Below are 18,189 nucleotides of genomic sequence, written 5' to 3'. Positions count from 1 at the left end.
CTTCTGGGCGACTGATAAAAAATAGATCCCGATTTTGCACACTTTCTCCTGAAATTAGTCGGGACACTTCACAGCAAGCGCTTTCCTTTTTTTAGTCGCTTGTTGCACAGACATCGATCTAGGGTCATTTTTAAGCGTTTTACTCTAGTTAATTCAATTTACCGTTTATTCAGCGAACTGAACTCAGACAACAGACCCACTTGAGTGCGGAAAAAGGCAATTGAAGTGATTTTTGGTGCCAATCTTTACTTCCTGTTTGGTCGCCATTCGCCATTTTTTAATACGCATTTTTGTCGTAACCGTTGGTTTGAAATAGACAAACACTATTCGTTAGAATTGTGTTTTTTCTATTGAAATACTTCTTTAGCAGGCCCAAAATCCTCCCCAGAATCTTGGTTCTCCCCACATTTGGCCCGATCTCCTGAATGTGTCCCAGTTCACCCCATATTTAACTCACCTTTTCTAGCATTGAAACTGGAAAAATAACTTTCAAATAAATAATTGTAAAAATAGCCAAGAATGTAACAATCGTTTACTAGAAAATGCTGGCGATCTAGCCGTGCGAACCTTTATGCTTAAACCCCTTTTTTGTACGAGTTTTCGAGGTAAGCGTAGGTAGGAATAATGGCCCGGTTCTGTCCAGTTGAGTCTTCCCTGAATAACTTTAGGATAACTTAGATAGAATAACTTATAGTGAATTGATCATCTTCTACCCTCGTTGCAATACAAATAAAAGTGTGGCTGCATTTGCAAAAAGGTAGGCATCGTTGATCAAGTATGAGGTACCTATTATTTAAGGCTTTTGATTGATCTAAATTCACGTTTGCTTCTACTGATTTTAAACTAATATATTTATTGTTATCCTAAGCCACATCTCGGAGTCGATCGATCGTTGTGTATTCGTTTCTAAAAGTTTAAATGTTCTACAAATATTATTGCAAATATTGAGTGTACGAGTATAGTGACAAATATTAGATATATTATAAAAAATATAGAAGCATTTCTACAAATATTTATTATTGTTGTAAAACTGATCTAATGATTCGTCTTATATTTGCGTGCATATCCCTCGATTAAATGCTCTCATTCGAAGGAAGGATAGACGTAAACATAAAAATGCGATTTCTCCAAATCCTAAATACCTATCTGTGCCAAACACCCAGTTGTCATGCCTAATCGGTGCCTAAAGGAAGCGAGTTTATTCATATATGAATGAAATCCGTGCTTATCAGAGAAGGTGCGTCTTCCTCCGGTCTACATTTGAACACCGTTTGAGCTGAGCTCTGCGATCTGTTGGCCAGATATGGCGGTAAGGGCAATGTCATTTGTATTCAGACAGGGTAACTAGGCGGCCGGCGCGGCCCTGTGACGTGCCACGTGCTGGCCTGTTCGTCTCTTCCGCTCGGCTGAATCAATATCAAATTCGCATGTAACATTTAAAATGACGTGAGAAGAATCATTGTTAAAATGGGATTTTTTTAATGCGGCGTTATTATTTTGTCTTGGTGAATGGTGAATGTGCTATTAGATTTCATAATGCGATTAGGTATTGGATAATGGATATACGTGTAAGTTAAGATTGCGAGGTTAGAAGAAGACTGACTGAATGGTGGCTATTAGCTAACTCATAATTTGAAAAGAATATCTTAGATATTTCATTAAAAATAAATAGGTAGGTAGGTATGATTCTATAAAATGGAAACTGGAAGATGTGAGCTTCCTCAACAACTTATAAACATAGAAACTTAGAAACTTACAAACTAAGCCATGAATATGGCTTAAGCACTATCATAATATGTTTATCGTTGAGACCTTTTATAGACCCTGCCAGGTCACATTCGGACTACATCTACGGTCACGTTATTGTTCCACCCGATGGGTCGTGTTGCATATTTCAAACATATGGTGTTCTCATGCACATTGCACTGTTATCAGTTCAAAATAGGCGTTTATCTTTAGGAACGTCATAGGACTTGTGTTGCGCTTTCTCAAATTATTGCACAATTATATGAATGTCACGGCTAAGATTGTAACATGTAATGAGCGGCTTGAAAAATGGCGCATCTCGTGCCAAAGATGAAACTTGGGGTGTGGTGTGTCAATGTACGTATTGTATGTGAATAACACCCAATAGCTCGTGGCATGCTAAAAGGCCTCTCTGTCGCTTTGGCCATTGCTAGATTCCAAGCATTGCATAATATTTTCATGGTTTTCTAAATTATCTTCGTTTTGGTAAAAGATCGGCCTATAATCGGGAACCGGGACCCCACTGGCGCGCGGCCGCCGGAGGTATGGGGTTAATGGGCCGATTTCTAACAACGCAACTTTGTTTATGCCAGTGCATGGAAGAAATGGACCATACGGTCGCCAATTTGGACGGTTGCAGCCTGTTCCTATCATTGACCCGCTGGAGCGCCACTCGCCTGATGGTTTTGTGTGAGGAACGGGAGGTGGTCACCTCGCCGGGTTCTGACACCGCTCCCTGCTCTGTTCTCAGGTGCAGGTGATTCAGCCACCCATCAACCCGGCCTACCTGCAGCAGCTGTACCAGCACCAGGGCCAGGTGCTCATGGGCAACGTCATGCACCAGCAGGGTCTCGGCGGACCCATCCAGGTACGATGGTGGCGACATCTATAATCTCAAAGAGCCTGGGTAGGCTGCCACCTAGCAGCGAGATTCGGGGCGGGTTCGGTAGAGTATTCTGTGCCAAAGTTGCATTATTTGGTTCTTACGAGAGTGAAAACAATAATCAGTTGGTATTGTTAGAGTTTGTGATTCGTCTCGGTTTATAGCGATTATTAATGAAAGCGGATATAAGACAGTCAATGCTTAATTTGTAAAAAGACTGCCGGTAATGGGACCGACGTCCGAGGTCCCATCGAGTCCGAAAGCGAAAGAACCTTATTATACGTAAGGTCAGCTTTTAAACCACCTTTCTTTATGAATCTTCGGTAATTTCCAATATCAGCGCCCTGAAAGACCTAGCCGTACTTTCTTGGCACCTCAATGACGGGACGGCTTTTAAAATCTAGTGTTTGGTAAGGATCGCTATGGCTCCCTGCGAACTGTAATTCGACAGCGTGGGTACAGGGTAGGTAAACGTTGCAATGTGCAGGTTAACTATTCATCTCTCACCTCTGATACATTTGACCCTATTAGTCTTTTTGTGGCAGGCTATCCTAGTAACGCTCTCTTGTTGCCTCTGTAGAAACTAGAATTTGAACCGGTTGTGTTTGGACAAATTTTAGTGTAGTGTATAGGACGGAATGCTTTACGGAGCTTTCCCTTGTGTGGAATGTGGATGTCAGCAGAGCTGGCTCAATAAGATTTCGCCACGTTTAGAGCGTTGTGACTTGTGAGGCTTCCGAGCACCTCTCACGAGATATTGCGGGGGATGGGCCGGCTGCAAGTTTGACCGACCTTGAATCGCGTGAAGGGGAGCTAACAGCTGATGTGGCTTTCCCATTTTCCCTTTGCCCCTCTGGGGACTGTCCCGCTCCTTATCTCAAGCTCTCTCACCTCGTGTGGTCGCCTCTGACAGGCGGCGGACCGGAGAGCGCTCCCGGTGACGCGCTGTCACGCTGCGCTATACCATTTTGAGCGCTCGTGACGTGGCACCGGGCGGCCGCCGCTCATGGCCTCCTGGCATTGTGCCAGCGATTGCCGGGCGCCGGTTCCGGCCAGCTGGCGGCTGTCGGAGCGACCGGCGCGCGCGCGCGCGGCTGGTTTGGTTTGAGCGGCTCCGGCGCGACGGTGCGGTGGGGTGGTGTGGTGACCTGACCTGACCTGACCTGACCTGCCGTGACCGGTGACTGGTGGTGTGACTGAAACGTGTGCTGGTGCGTTACGGCTTATACAGTGGTGGTGCTGTCTGACTCATTGGCAGTTTGAAAATGGTTGTACCTTATCAGGAATGACATCAGAATCCATAGTGATCGATACGTTTGAAAGATGATTTGACACGTGCGTTTGCTTCGTGTGTCGTTTTATTGTCATATGTTAGTTTACCGCTAGGCTGGAGATTCACCATAACATAGGTTGCTGGTTAAGCCAATTTTAATGTCCTCACCCGACGTACATGACCTAATACCAAGGTGACCCTGGCCCGTGTACTGTCGAATCGTCTGACCTCTGTCGACGTTTGCAGGTGATTGCCGCTGGGAAGCCGCTGACGCAGTCTCAGATTCCGCACATGCTCACTTCGGCAGGTGAGAACTGATAAAGCGGCCTTGAGAGGGGGTGGGGCGGTGCGTCGGGACAGTTCTCTTACTCCTGTGTCCATCTTCTGCTGCCCTTTAAAAAACGCGAGCTTCAAGTCTAGTCTTGCTTTCAATGCTTCCCGCTTTCTATGGACGCATGAGAGGCGAATACGAATACGGACTCTGCAAGGGGAGCGATGATAAAAACACGATGCAGAAAGCTGCAGCGCGCAGGTGTGACCCTCCCGTGTGCCGAGCCTCCCATGTGTGACCTCTGACCTGAGCTGACCTCTGTTTGCCATCAGGCGGGTTTCCGACGGCCGGCTACACCACGATTCCGACGTCGAACGGCGGCACCCTGGTCATGCTCTCGTCGCAGGCCAACATCCTGCCGAGCAACACGAAACCCACCAACGACCTGAGCAAGGTAGAAGCGGCGCCCGCCGGCGGTCACTGCCACTGTGCTGTGTCTGCATGTGCCTGCTCGTATCCACTGTGGCGCTATCCCGGCCCATGGGTGGGGTAGGGGCATTTCCGTGATGGATAGGATATTCAGAAACATCAAAAGGTCAACCTGCCCAGTTATTTTTGGGCCTTCGATTGTCAATGTCTTTACTTTAGTTATTACGTGTCCGTTTGAAGTGTTGCATGCATTTGCCTTCATATCAGCATGCGAATATTGCGAGCGCTTTGCCGACAGTGCGCTTGGTTGAACTGAACGACTTACGTGGTAGACACCCTAACGTTTTTTTTTTTCTGAGAGCAATTGAGGTAGCACTGGAAGTAACGTTGTAGCGTTGGCGCTTTGCATAGATGCCTGGGCCACCGAAGGAGCGGTAACTCGACCTATAGTCACTCATATCTCGGTGTTTTTGCATCGCCGTTTCGCATTGATGTGCCGATTAAAGCTCCCACCCATACGTGCCTGACTGGCTGATTGTTGTCCCACTCACAGTCTGCATTTGCCCGCTGCAGACTGCTCGTTGTGTCGTGTCGTCCCGTGTAGTGTCGTCCCGTGACCCGTCTGTGTCAGCCACGCCCTGAATGTCTGTCTGCGCATGCGCACCAGGTGGCGCTGGGCGGCCGGGTGCCGCTGCACGCTGCCGGCTCGCCGGGCCCCAAGCAGCTGGTATCGGCGGCGGCCGGCGGCACGGGCGTGCACCAGCAGCACCAGGTGGTGACCTCGCAGGCCGGCAGCCACCACATGCCCATGATCGCCAACTCGTCGCCCATCTTCAACCAGCTGCAGGTCAGGCGGGCGCGGCGGCAGGGCGCGGCAGGGCGCCGACGGACGCGGAGAGGCGCCTCACATTGTGTCTGAAATTGCTTCTTCTAGTTAGGTTTTTCACCAAGCTTTCTACGAGCATTCGGATTATTTATCTCATTTCTGTGGTAATTTGTGTTTCTTCAAAAGTCTAGGGATGAATCTGTGCCCTGTCAAACCCTTTATGTACTTAGTTGTGTAGCTCGAAGGTTGGAGTGTCCAGACTATCGGTCCGGTTCGTTTTGGCGGTGGTCGTCACTCGGCTGTGCTCTCTGTGCCCGCAGGCGTTCGGTCAGATGCAGCAGTTTGGCCAGATGCCACAGACGCTGTTCCCCAACCAGATCTACATCCGTCCGTCGGTGGCTCAGAGCTCTGGCGCCGGCCAGTCGCCGCAGGAGGGCGGCATGTTCATCCAGAGCCCGCCGGCGCAGCAGGCCGTCCAGCAGCAGCAGGTGAGGACGGCAGACTCGGGCTCGGAGTCAGACTTGGAGGCAGACTTTGACTCGGACTTGAACCGGGCTCGGGCTGCAGGACCAACACTGATGACACGCTGTGCCCGGTCCCCACTCACACGATCGACCATTGCCGGGCTGAGTATGTGCTCTTTACCTCTCTCCTTCCCTCCCTCCCTCTCTCTTTCCTATCTCTCTTTGATGCTAGTAGTTTTTGACGTTTCCCGTTGTTCAATTGTTTCTTTTTTATTAATATTTTTTTTTTGTTCGGTTACACTGCATGCCATTTTTTTGTAATCACACCGGTCAAATAACCATCGTTCTTATTTTGGCTGTTGACCCACATTCAATAACTAAAACATTACGTTGGAAAAAGGAGTTTTCTCCAGACTGACATCTAACAAGTATCCGGCTGCTTGATACCTTGAATGCCGATCTTGGAGACAAATCTAAACACGCTGAAAGCGGAATAACAATGAAAAGAGAAATCTGAACAGGTTCCGTAATGTATCCGAAGCACACCACTCCCCATTAGAATGTGCAGAATGTGCCCGCTTGTTGACATGCTTATTCTCTGTTAAAATCTAGTCTTTCTTTACTTGTTTTGGTGCTGAATGAGTTGCCGCTTGTTGTCACTTTTCAGTTAACTCTTTTGTTTCTGTAGATAATCAGTAGCTGCTGTGCAATATTAGCAGCGGAGCTCTGTGTTGGCTGTGGCCCGTCGCTGGCGCCGGTGCCCGGTTAGTGTGTAGTGCATGCCGCGGAGCCCGGCTCGGTATGGGGGCGGCTCGGGTAGCTGAACGGCCCCGTCCCGGTGTGCGCCACAGTCGTCGGACGGCCCGCGGCCGGCGGCTGACCTGCTGGCCCTGTTCGGCGTGCCCGCCACATCGCCCGACATGCTGGCTCTGTTCGGCGGTCCTCCGACGTCCGCCGCCTCCTCCTCGGGCCCGGTCAGTGACCATTCTGACCCCCCGGTCAGTGACCCCCTCGGACTCGGTCAGTGACCTCTCTGGTTCGGTCAGGGACCATTCCGGCCCCTCTGGTCAGTGAACCCTGCGGCCCCCCGGTCAGTCACCCATCCGGCCCGGTCAGTGAACGTTCGAGTCGGGTCTGACCCCCCGCTGTCCTCCACCCGATTCCAGTGACCCCTCCAGTCTGGGCAGTGACCACCTGTCCAGTGTCCAGCCCTCCTCCGGCCCGTTAGTGACCCTTTGAATCGAATCAGTGACCTATCCGACCCGGTCAGGAAACCCCTGCTCCCCTCGGGCCTGGACACGGATCCAGCTAGCTCGGCCAATGGCCCCTCCTGGCATCCAGCTCCGTCACTGGCCTCAACCATCGAGACTAACTGGTTTACCTCTTTGCCCCGCACCCTGCCTTGCAACTATTGTTTTTTTCCTCTGGCTCTTGGTGGAAGATTTTGACGGTTACCAATCGATTGCATTGCTATGGCTGCTTTCACCGCTTTTTCTTTGCTGCTCTGACACGGACAATATTTCGGAATTTCTGACATATGAGCTGCACCTCAGCTACCTTCTTTTCTGTAACGTTGCCTGTTAACTATTGCCGCCGCGCTGTTGTGCCGGAGCCGGAAGTGACGCCGTCTTCTGACCTTCGACAGGTGACGGCTGACCCGAACCAGCTGCGGTTCTCTGGTGCCATGGCCACGGCGACAACCATGACAACCATGCCTCAGACGGTACCCGCTCAGCTGCCGCCGGCGCAGCAGCAGCAACAGCAACAACAGCAGCAACAGCAACAGCAGGCCACGCAGCAGCAGCAGCAGCAGCACGCGGCGGCGGCGGCGGTGGCGGCCGCCAAGCCGCGCTATGCGGAGCCGCCTACCATCCAGCCGCGCCTGGCCGGACAGCGTCCGCTGATCCTGCCGAACGTGCAGTCGGCGCAGCTGCGGCCCGTGGCCGGCGGCGGCGTGCAGACGGTGCCCGGAGGACTGGCCGCCGCGCGGCCGCAGCACAAGGCGCGCGTCAAGGCGGCCGGCCGCGGCCAGATGCTGATGCAGCCGCGCGCGCCCGGAGCGATGGCGGCCGCTGGTGCTGCCCGGCCGCCGCCGCTGGCCACCGGCGAGCAGACGGCCGCCGTGCCGGGAGCCGCTCAGGTGCGGCCCGTGGCGCCGCCGCAGCAGCACAAACCGCGCTCGCCGGCCAAGCCCAAGAGTCCGAAGGTGGCGGGCGGCGCTCAGCCGGCTCCGGCTCCGGCTCCGGCCCCGGCTCCGGCTCCGGCCCCGGCTCCGGGTCGGCTGCCGGAGGCGGCAGCGGCCGGTCAGCCGGCCACCACCTCCGGGCCGGCGCCGGTCCCGGCCGCCGTGCCCGTCTCCACCGTGGCTCCGACAGCCGCCCGGCCCACAGCGGCCCCCGCGGGCCCGGCGCCGCCCGCGCCCGCGCCCACCGCCCCCGCCAGCAGCGCGTCGGACACCCCCGCGTCCACCAGTGTCACCACTGCCACCACCACTGCGGCCAGCGCCGCCGCCACGGCTACCGTCACCGCCACCGCCACCGTCGCGGCAACCGTCCCGGCGACGACCACGGCACCGACTCCCCACAGCAACGCCCCCGCAGCCGATAACGCCGCCAAAAAGGAACGGCCGCCGCCCGCCGCCGAGAGGAAAGGTGAGGTCGTGGGGAGGATGGCCGAGTGCTAGACTTTGGGATCCGTCTGTCCAGGCATGCATTACATATATAAAATATACCGTCTACCGTCTCTGTCTGTCTATTTTCTGTAATCCTGCTTGTCTGTGCGACGGCTGCCCGACTAACGCCCCTGCTCCAATCTGGTTTTCATCGACAGGTGGCACCCAGAGCACAGCCGAGACCAAGGAGAAGGCGCCCCTGCCCAAGGCCATGGTGAAGCCCCACGTGCTGACCCATGTTATCGACGGCTTCATCATCCAGGAAGGTAGGCAGACGGGACGGGCCCTGCGCTGGGCTGGACTCTTCGGGGAGCTGCTGTGCTCTAAGATACGGTGTTTGTGAGAGACCGACAGGGTGTTCATGCTGGGAGCTGGAGTGTCAAGCCGGACAGTATTAGTGGCAGACCGACACGGTGATTAAGCACTATGCAGGGAGTTGCTGTGCTAGGCGACATGTTTTTTTTTTACGACAAGCCGACGGTGTTTGTGTGGGAAGCTGTTGTGGATGGCTGACACGGTGCTTGTGACAGGCCGATATAATGTTTGTGACAGGGCACGACACGGTATTTTTGGCTGTTTGCCCATCCACCGGTCTCCATCGAGCTGACTCATCCTTACCCCGCTCCCCGCAGCATCGGAGCCGTTCACCATGGGGAAGCACTCCAGCGACAAGGAGAACCACCCGGTGGTCACCAACGAATCACAGGGTAAGTACCGACTGGAATCCGCAGCCAACGCCGTAGTCGGCCATTCAGTACCTACTTTGTGTTGCTGGACATAACCTTACGCATGCGCTTAGCTCAGTAACCTTTGTCGTACCAAAATAGAGTTTTAGATTGTAAGTGTCTTATGACTTTCTTTACATACAATCATGCGTTTTTGCACATGTTCGCGCAAAAGTTTTGGCAATGAGGAGCGCGGCCTTTGGGTGTGATAACATGGTGAGACACAACATACAGCTTTTGTTGCGATAACTCCAGACACCACGAGCGCTGACGCACTGCCTTGCTCCCTCAGGGAAGCGCGCCGCCGACCCGGCCGCCGTCGGTGCCGAGGGCAAGGCCAAGGTCAAACGCTCCAAGTCCCAATCGTCGCCGTTGCCGGGCGGACCGAAGAAGCCCGGTAGGAAGCCGTCCGCCTCCGACCAGCCGAGCTCCAAGAAGGCGCGCCTCGAGGACAGGGTGAGTGTCGCCGAGTGGGGACGGGAGCGAGTTAAAGTTACACTGTACCATGAAGTAAGATTAACCTTTTCATGAGACATTAATTCACGAGGTCATCTAAAGTAGTTTCTTATCCACGCTATTGCTCGTATTTGCCATTATTACGGAGCGAGCGAAGCGAGCGTAGTCTTTACGGAGCGAGCGAAGCGAGCGGAGTCTTTCCTTAGATTAACGGAAATTTCTGAGTATGAGCGGCCGGCCGGCCGGCCGGCCGTGGTCACGCTTTTGCGAGGCTTATATCTCAGCAACCACTTGACCGATTTACACGCGGTAATTTTTGTAGGGTAGCTTCATTCCTTCTACCAAGTATTGGACTATTCCCGATGCATGTGGGTGACCCCTTATGCACGTGCCACGTGCAAAACGAAGAGGTGTCACTTTTGTAATTGTTGCAATATCTCGGTAACTACTTGGCCGATTGCGCTGAAAGTTGGCATGTAGGTAGGCACCCACTAGGCACTGCATATACATGTGCCAGAGTTGGGGTGCTGCTGCACGTGCACACGTGCAGGGGTCGTTTCCAGATCTCGAGAACGGCTGGACCGATTGCGCTCAAATTTGGTACACGGTTAGGGACCGGTTAGTAGGGTGCCGTGCACAAGTCAGTTGGGACCCATTTTGCACGTGCGCACGTGCAGGGTGCCGCTTCCAGATCTCGAGAACGGCTGGGCCGATTGTGCCCAAATTTGGCACATCGCTAGAGACCAGTTAGTAGGGTGCCGTGCACAAGTCAGTTGGAGGTACCCCCTCGCAATTTCGCACGTGCAAGGCCCACCCTCTCGCTCGCTCCGTTGGTCGCCCCAAAAGGCGTTATACTGGTTCCTTAGATTAACGGAAATTTCTGAGTATGAGCGGCCGGCCGGCCGGCCGGCCGGCCGTGGTCACGCTTTTGGGAGGCTTATATCTCAGCAACCACTTGACCGATTTACACGCGGTAATTTTTGTAGGGTAGCTTCATTCCTTCTACCAAGTATTGGACTATTCCTGATGCATGTGGGTGACCCCTTATGCACGTGCCACGTGCAAAACGAAGAGGTGTCCGTTTTGTAATTGTTGCAATATCTCGGTAACTACTTGGCCGATTGCGCTGAAAGTTGGCATGTAGGTAGGCACCCACTAGGCACTGCATATCCATGTGCCACAGTTGGGGTGCTGCTGCACGTGCGCACGTGCAGGGGTCGTTTCCAGATCTCGAGAACGGCTCGACCGATTGCGCTCAAATTTGGTACACAGTTAGGGACCAGTTAGTAGGGTGCCGTGCACAAGTCAGTTGGGACCCATTTTGCACGTGCGCACGTGCAGGGTGCCGCTTCCAGATCTCGAGAACGGCTGGGCCAATTGTGCCCAAATTTGGCACATCGCTAGAGACCGGTTAGTAGGGTGCCGTGCACAAGTCAGTTGGAGGTACCCCCTCGCAATTTCGCACGTGCAAGGCCCACCCTCTCGCTCGCTCCGTTAATCGCCCCAAAAGGCGTTATACTGGTTGTTGGTCTCTGAATAATATTGACGGAACAGTACTAATGTAGCCCGTAAAATAATGCTACGGCTTTGCGTGTCCGTTGTTTGACAAATTTCTACCTCTGGCAGGAGTCGAACCCGGGTCCCTCGGATTCTGAGAGTGCCAGCGAGTCATCCAGCGGCCTCGGACAGTCGCCGGCTGCTCCAGTGGACAAGGAGTCGATGCCCATCAACCCCAACAAGCCCAACCCGCTAACGTGGAAGGTGAGTGATGACTGTCGGCCGCTATCTAATTGGAAGGGGTGGGGATTTATAAAGTGGAGTACAAAACGAAAGTGGTGTCTGAAATTACCCCATTCGCACTTAACCTAGCCGACGCCGCCCAGTGTGGGTTGTGTGTCACACCCTGTTGAGTGCAAAAATTAAATCCTCCTTGGTCAGGTCAAGTTTGAAACCTCGTCTCATGAAAGAAATTACAAAATAAACGAACTGTCAGGCGCTATGTGGGCCAGATGCTTGCATTGTTGCTTTTAGTAGGTTGTAATTTCAGTAATCCTTATCAATCAATACCTGCATGCCCGTCTTCGAGTGCAGGGCATACATAGCGTATTTTCGCCCCTGTCGCCGTGTTGTGCCTTTCTCTATCCCCTTTCACGCGCTGTAGCGGCTCGTCTGACCGTCTGTGACCGGCAGGTGGAGGACGTGGTCGACTTTATCCGTAACCTGCCCGGCTGCTCCGACTACGCAGAGGACTTTGCGCTGCAGGAGATCGACGGCCAGGCGCTGATGCTGCTGCGCGCCGACCACCTCATGCAGGCCATGTCCATCCGGCTCGGACCGGCGCTGAAAATCTGCGCCAAAATCGACAGCATGCGCGCCGCCCAGGCGGCCTCCAGCCAGCCGCAGCCGTGACCGCGCCGCCGCCCGTCCCCCACTGCCAGCGGCGCCGCCGCCAACCCCCCGTGCAATGCGTTCCGCGCCGCCCGCCCGGAGTCAGATTTTATACTGCGTGCGCTGAGTGTGGAGTCCAGCCCAGCCCAGCGCTCCTGAGACAGGACAGAAGCCGGGCCGCCCGGTGTTATTTATTTGTGAGCGTCTCGGTTGGTGTTGAGTTAGGATGATCTCTAGGTGTTGAACGTGTGGCCACCCTTTGCGTGTGTGAAGATGTATTGTATAAATGTCTGGGGCGTGTGTTGGGAGCGCGGGCGCCGTCCGCCGTGCCCGCGGTGCGATGGCACGCACCCGCCGAGCGGGCACAGCAGCACCGGAGCGGGCCGCCGCCGCCGCCCCCACCGCGACTGAGGCCTTTCCTGTGACTTTGTGTGACTGTGTGCAACCGGAGGAAGCCACCTGCGACCTCGGCCGCAGTGGGTGGCGAGAGACGCTTGCAACAGCTCATTAACACAACGCTGCCGCCAGTACAATTATTTGTATGTTCTGTTGATGCCGTGTGTTTGTATTTGCACCCATTAATCCTGACCTGACAGACTGAATATACCCATCGATTTTACAAGGATATGTGTGGTTGAAGCACAGCGAGAATAGATTCGGATATATCGTCAGGTTCTAACATCCTATCTGTCGAATTTCTCAAACATCGCCTTCTGTAGAAAACTGCATACCACGCATAGTTGAGGCAATCAATCTTTTGTAATTTGAAATCCGACCCAGATCCGGACAGACTAGCTTTCCAGATATTTGATGCCTTTGCAAGTAGCAATTATCCTGAACATCAGTTAGGAACCAGCGATAAAACGTACAACACACAAAGCACGTGTTTATTCACGGCTAGGACAGATGAGACATGATGCCAATGACGCTTGGTTGGCTCGGAAGAACCAGCCGACATGGCGCCGCATACCCCAAAATCGAATATCCCAGGTTCAATGCGAGCCGTTAGACCCGACACACGGCGATTCGTACCAGTCCTTCGGTGCCCGAGATCAGCGTACGTACTGCGCAGTGCACACACCCATAGAGACGTGCCCAAAACCTATCCGTATACACCGTCATCGATGACTTTTCACACAAACATTGCGCCCATGGCACAGGACGTGTCGAAACAATACGCTCTGTCATTTTGGGCGATAATCGCAGACATTTGACACTAAGTGCTCATAGACTCCGAACGGTAGGTAGGCTGTTCCGATGGATGCGACAGGCAGACAACTCAAAGAGCTCAAACTCGAACTCGTCCTGTACGAAAAAGGTCCAAAGATGTGTGATGACAGCTGGGGTGAGCGGGATCACGTTTTGATGAAGAGCTCCAGCGCCGGGTTGAGGGCGTCCGGTTGGAGCCAGCGGGAGGTATCCAGAGCGTCCCAGAACTCCTCGCTGCGCCGCACGTACTCCCGGTTCTGGCCCTCCAGGTCGGCGGGAACATCGTGCTCTGGCGGAGACACAGGGACACGGGTCAGCACGGAGACACGGATAAACCAGTGCAGAGACAGGTCAGGCACACTGGAGACAAGGGACAAATACAGCATGGGGACACGGGCGGAGACAAGCAATGTACAGAAACACTGTGCGGGGAGCACGGAGACAGACAGGCGACAGCTGCGCGCCGGAGGCCGGACAGCGGTCAGCTGGCGCTAACACGGGAGTTGAGCGGACCCTGAACTGTTGCTTCTGTATGTGCTCAAGTTCGGCCCGCAGGTTGTCACACCCTTTTCGTTGAGCTGCAGCACGTTAACAAATGGTATCGCTATGGAGAGACTTGTAACACAAGAAGTTTCAGAGAAATAGTATTATATTAAAAGTCGTAAAGGTCTGAATATGTTAATTTAGCCCCATAGATACCAGTTCATCAGTCCCACAAGGGACCCTATGCTTTTCGTACAGTCACGCAGCGCTCTTTGTCTACAGCTGCCCAAGCAAACTGACCCTGTCGTATGGGACGTGCCTGTACCGTGCCCCTCGTATGGGACGTGCCTGTACCGTTCGTACCCCTCGTTTGGGACGTGTCTGTACCGTACCCCTGTTCAGGACGTGTCTGTAGCACACCCCCTCGTTTGTGACGCACCCGTAGCGTACCCCATCGTTTGTAAACTCACCTACCACCTGATCGTCGTCCTCCTGAGCGTCGCCCACTTCTGGCTGCGCTGCGGTGGCGCTGGTGTCTGCCGGAGCCGCCGCGGGGACCGCCGCCGGAGCCACAGTTGGAGCCACAGCGGTAGGAGCGGCGGCCGCCGCCTGCGCCGCGGGGTCGTACCCCTGGTACGCCTGGGGCTGGTACCCTGAAGCTGACACAACACCATACCGTGATGGAATCCACAGTGGTGAGTCGGAGCGCAGTGATACGATTGCGGTAGGCTATCGAGACTACGCCCACTACCAACTGTCACGGCCACTGCTACGGAAATACTCTCAACACTCCCAATAAAACGCACAGCCTAGTGCGTTTGTCAATATGCAAGGGTCTTTGTCAAAAGCTAGAAATTTGGTACACCACACCACTAGACGAGTGGGACAATAATGAAGCCGGTACGGCATACTGTTCCAGCTATAATTCATCACTGAATCAGTGTTTCTCCATAGTCACATTGTTATTTACCAGGTTCACCAACATGTCTTTACATCCACGAGACCTGAGAGCCCCTCAGGTCTCATAAGTGAAAACAGTGACAACTCAGCAGTGACGAAAGTCCCTGTTGGACTTTCCAAACGTTCACTTCACATGCTGCCTGCCAATATGCTCTCTGATGCGTTTATGTGTTGAGTTCCGCCGTTGACATCGTCGTGATGTCTAAAAAAAATACGTCATGGGAAAGCTAAGTAAGTGATTACTCACCGGCGGAGGCATCATAGGGCGCGTAGTTTTGCTGCCAGGCCTGGTAGTTGTACCAGTACTGGTTGTAGTAGGCGTTGTAGTCGCTGCCGTCGCCAGCGTTTGGGCCGCCCGCCGGCGGAGGTCCCTGCATGGGAGCCGAGCCGTCCTGGCTGCGGCGCGAACAACAGGAGACTTAGCACAGAAAAACACATTGTGAGTAGTACTTATTTGTTTGTTGGGGCTATAGGGCACGCCGACAATAAGGTCATTTTGCGCCCATTTTGGGTAGTACATTTGACGAAAAGTAAATTAAATTCGACAGCCCTATTCATGGTCTGGCGCTGTGTGGGAGCGTCACCTACCCGGCGTTGGGTTTGCGCGGCACCGCCAGGCTCACACGGATTGGCTTGTTGGCCAGCCCGTTGAAGCCGTTCATGTGAACCAGAGCATCCTTGTGGTCGTCCTCGTTGCTGAATCGGACGAAGGCGTAGCCGCGGCTGACGCCCGTCACCCGGTCCATGACCACTGCGGAGCGAGGGTGGGGGTCAGCAGGAGCCGCGCTGGCGTGAAGAGATGACAGGCAGCGGCAACAGCCGGGGTGAGGCTCATACCGCGAACTGCACTGGACTACGGTGCACAATGTGAGCTGCGGTATTGTGCGCACTGACAGCTATGGTATCGTGCGCCGCATTTTCGAAACACCTAATCTCGCATCATATCTGCCAAAAAACAAGGGCATGTTTAAAAAATTTCGTATTTCAGCGGTTCGTAACAATATACTGTACCGTTGCGATGTTAGCGGAAATATCTGACCCACTCCACCTCGGCCAGACAACCGTTACGCCAGCGACTGACGTTACCCACCTCTCGCCGCGCTCACGCTGCTGTAGCGGGAGGCGAACGCCAGGTACAGCTGCGAGTCGTCTACGCTCTTGTCCAGGTCGCCCACCCAGATGGAGTACTCGCGCTCGTGTCCGGTCCGCCCGGCATTCGAGTTATTCAGCATAAACCGCGTCGGCTGCCAGAATCACATTGTGTGTAAGAACAACACCGACCTTGTGGCACACATGCAGCGATAGTCGCCCACAGTAGATGAAACAATGATACATAATAGACGCTACATTACACTATGCTATAATACACTATGCCACTTTCAGACCGACACTCAGAGATGGCACTGACTGAGACGATGGTTGAAGAGAAGTACAGAAAGTATTACTTTTCATATCCCTGTGGAGTGTGGAGCTCTTGACAGACACCTTGGTCACAGCTCTTGACAGACACCTTGGTCAAGAGCTCTTGACAGACACCTTGGTGAGAGCCATAATTAGGTACATCAGTGTGTACCTACATGTGAATCTCAAAGATGGGAAAGTTGGTAAAAAAAGGGTCTGGAAAATCAAAGAGAGAAGAAGACTAATCCAATCAAACTGAACACAGAAGGTGAACAGAAGGTGCTAAACCATCATAAATGTACAAAGTAGAGTACATCAATTCCTGTTTTAAGACATAGATCAAAAAAGATTGTGAGCCATTACTTACCGGTTGAGAGTTGGGTATCATTTTGCCATTGAGTTTGTGCATGATTCTGGTGGCAGTCTGCTTATCCTTGAAATGCACAAAACAGTATCCTGCATTGGAGCCATTATACTTGTTCTTGATGTGCCTGACTGAGCTGACTGCCTCATCCATTGCAGCAAATGCTGCTGTGATAAAATTTGCATCCATGTAGTCAGCAATCTGTCAGAATAGGCATTGATCAATCAAATGCATTCATCAAATGTGCCACATAGAATGTCACTATGTTGTGGCCTGTCATTGATATCAGTTCAGCTTGTTCAGCATAATCACTTGAACTGTAAAAGCCTGACATGTGGTCTGCAATCACAGAGTGATACTCATCACTGTTGACCAGCATGCAACACTGAACTTATTATTAAAGTCATATCTCAATCTACTTACATCTCCCATCCACAAGGACCCTTCATTTTGTCCTATGTATGCAGCCATTGTTGCACTGCTTTCAATTGATGTTCTGTGGAAAAGGGAAGAGCCACTTTCAGACCAAAGACAGCTCAAGCTGAGTGGCTTATCCTGTGGAAATCAAAATACTGTGCTTGAAATCTGTAATATCAGTCGGGGAAACTATGGTAAAATCTGCTATTTTTAGCAGTCTGCTATTTTTAGCAGAAATCTGCTAAAAATGGGTACGCATGTGACGTCATCGTACCCAAATATAGCAGATTTGGGTACGGCCCCATACAAAAGCAGATCTGCACCCTAATTGAAGCAAATGCGCATCAAATGCCTGGCAGATTCATGATGAGAATAGTGCTGAGAGTGATCTCTGCTATTTTTGTTCAGATCAGACTATTTTTAAATTCATTATTTGAAAATAGTCGGATCTGAACAAAAATATCAGAGGACATCCTCAGCACTATTCTAATCATGAATCTGCCAGGCATTTGATGCGCATTTGCTTCAATTAGGGTGCAGATCTGCTTTTGTATGGGGCCGTACCCAAATCTGCTATATTTGGGTACGATGACGTCACATGCGTACCCATTTTTAGCAGATTTCTGCTAAAAATAGCAGACTGCTAAAAATAGCAGATTTTACCATAGTTTCCCCGACTGATATGGCACGCAGGGATGGCAGAAAGCAGACTGGTGCTCCCAACACGCACAACATCTACGAACGTAACATACAATCAAATCCATTAAAAAACCTATACTCTATAATGTAACAACCATGGCCAATCATGCATAATCTGCATTTATAGCTTCAACTTTGCAAAATAGTCGGTGCTGACCAACAATTCAAGCTGACCTTATGAAGTATTATCGACTCAACCATGTAGATATACATATTTCTATGGACTCAACCATAAATCAAGATAAAAATGATCTGTTACCTACGTTTAATAACAAGCTTAATCCTCTTATACGGCCTTGGCTTAACCAATGCACACAGCTCAACAACTCAGCACACGCGATCACGTTGGCCATCGCCGGAAAACAATCCATGCGACGTTACGGCTGTTCGGTCTCTAATCTCTCATTGGTCAACAGCAGAACTCACATGCGTATGGTGGTAGCGTTGGCACGTAAGCTGTGCTTTCCACTAATCAAAGAGCGACAAATTCCGTAAAATAGATAACGAACAGTGTAAGGAATTCT

General features: G+C 52.3%; 2 protein-coding genes across 9 annotated transcripts in view; one reads left to right on the top strand and one right to left on the bottom strand.

Annotated features, from left to right (window-relative positions):
* LOC122384769 (mediator of RNA polymerase II transcription subunit 15-like) overlaps positions 1 to 12,754 on the top strand; it is a 34,965-nt gene extending 22,211 nt beyond the window's left edge. Inside the window, exons 5-16 of one of the 4 annotated variants that reach the window (XM_043372490.1) lie at positions 2,498 to 2,614; positions 4,149 to 4,209; positions 4,506 to 4,627; positions 5,270 to 5,449; positions 5,749 to 5,916; positions 6,744 to 6,866; positions 7,538 to 8,543; positions 8,722 to 8,829; positions 9,196 to 9,270; positions 9,581 to 9,744; positions 11,371 to 11,505; positions 11,935 to 12,754. In XM_043372490.1, coding sequence (XP_043228425.1) covers positions 2,498 to 2,614; positions 4,149 to 4,209; positions 4,506 to 4,627; positions 5,270 to 5,449; positions 5,749 to 5,916; positions 6,744 to 6,866; positions 7,538 to 8,543; positions 8,722 to 8,829; positions 9,196 to 9,270; positions 9,581 to 9,744; positions 11,371 to 11,505; positions 11,935 to 12,153 — 2,478 coding nt within the window. In that variant the 3' untranslated portion in view covers positions 12,154 to 12,754. The remainder of the gene's footprint in view (positions 1 to 2,497; positions 2,615 to 4,148; positions 4,210 to 4,505; positions 4,628 to 5,269; positions 5,450 to 5,748; positions 5,917 to 6,743; positions 6,867 to 7,537; positions 8,544 to 8,721; positions 8,830 to 9,195; positions 9,271 to 9,580; positions 9,745 to 11,370; positions 11,506 to 11,934) is intronic. The other 3 variants (XM_043372509.1, XM_043372500.1, XM_043372518.1) reach the window with 3 other exon arrangements.
* Positions 12,755 to 13,005: 251 nt separating this feature from the next.
* On the bottom strand, positions 13,006 to 18,187 carry LOC122384813 (tRNA selenocysteine 1-associated protein 1-like). 5 transcript variants are annotated; one of them, XM_043372572.1, is made up of 8 exons: positions 18,092 to 18,187; positions 16,973 to 17,045; positions 16,553 to 16,750; positions 15,875 to 16,028; positions 15,373 to 15,535; positions 15,032 to 15,180; positions 14,295 to 14,483; positions 13,006 to 13,630 (listed from the first exon to the last, which is right to left on the bottom strand). In XM_043372572.1, the coding sequence occupies exons 2-8, from the start codon at positions 17,018 to 17,020 to the stop codon at positions 13,488 to 13,490; spliced, it is 1,044 nt and encodes a 347-aa protein (XP_043228507.1). In that variant the 5' UTR covers positions 17,021 to 17,045; positions 18,092 to 18,187; the 3' UTR covers positions 13,006 to 13,487. The 5 variants fall into 5 exon arrangements, with proteins under 5 accessions (XP_043228507.1, XP_043228518.1, XP_043228536.1 ...); XM_043372583.1 differs by lacking the exon at positions 18,092 to 18,187 and adding an exon at positions 17,929 to 18,057; XM_043372601.1 differs by lacking the exon at positions 18,092 to 18,187 and adding an exon at positions 17,925 to 18,024.
* Between the last annotated feature and the right edge of the window lie 2 nt (positions 18,188 to 18,189).

This window comes from Amphibalanus amphitrite, unplaced genomic scaffold, assembly GCF_019059575.1.
Source record: "Amphibalanus amphitrite isolate SeventyFive unplaced genomic scaffold, NRLGWU_Aamphi_draft 000014F_arrow, whole genome shotgun sequence".
NCBI lineage: Eukaryota > Metazoa > Arthropoda > Thecostraca > Balanomorpha > Balanidae > Amphibalanus > Amphibalanus amphitrite.
Note: the sequence above shows the minus strand (reverse complement) of the source record. Positions and strands in the feature narration are given on the sequence as shown.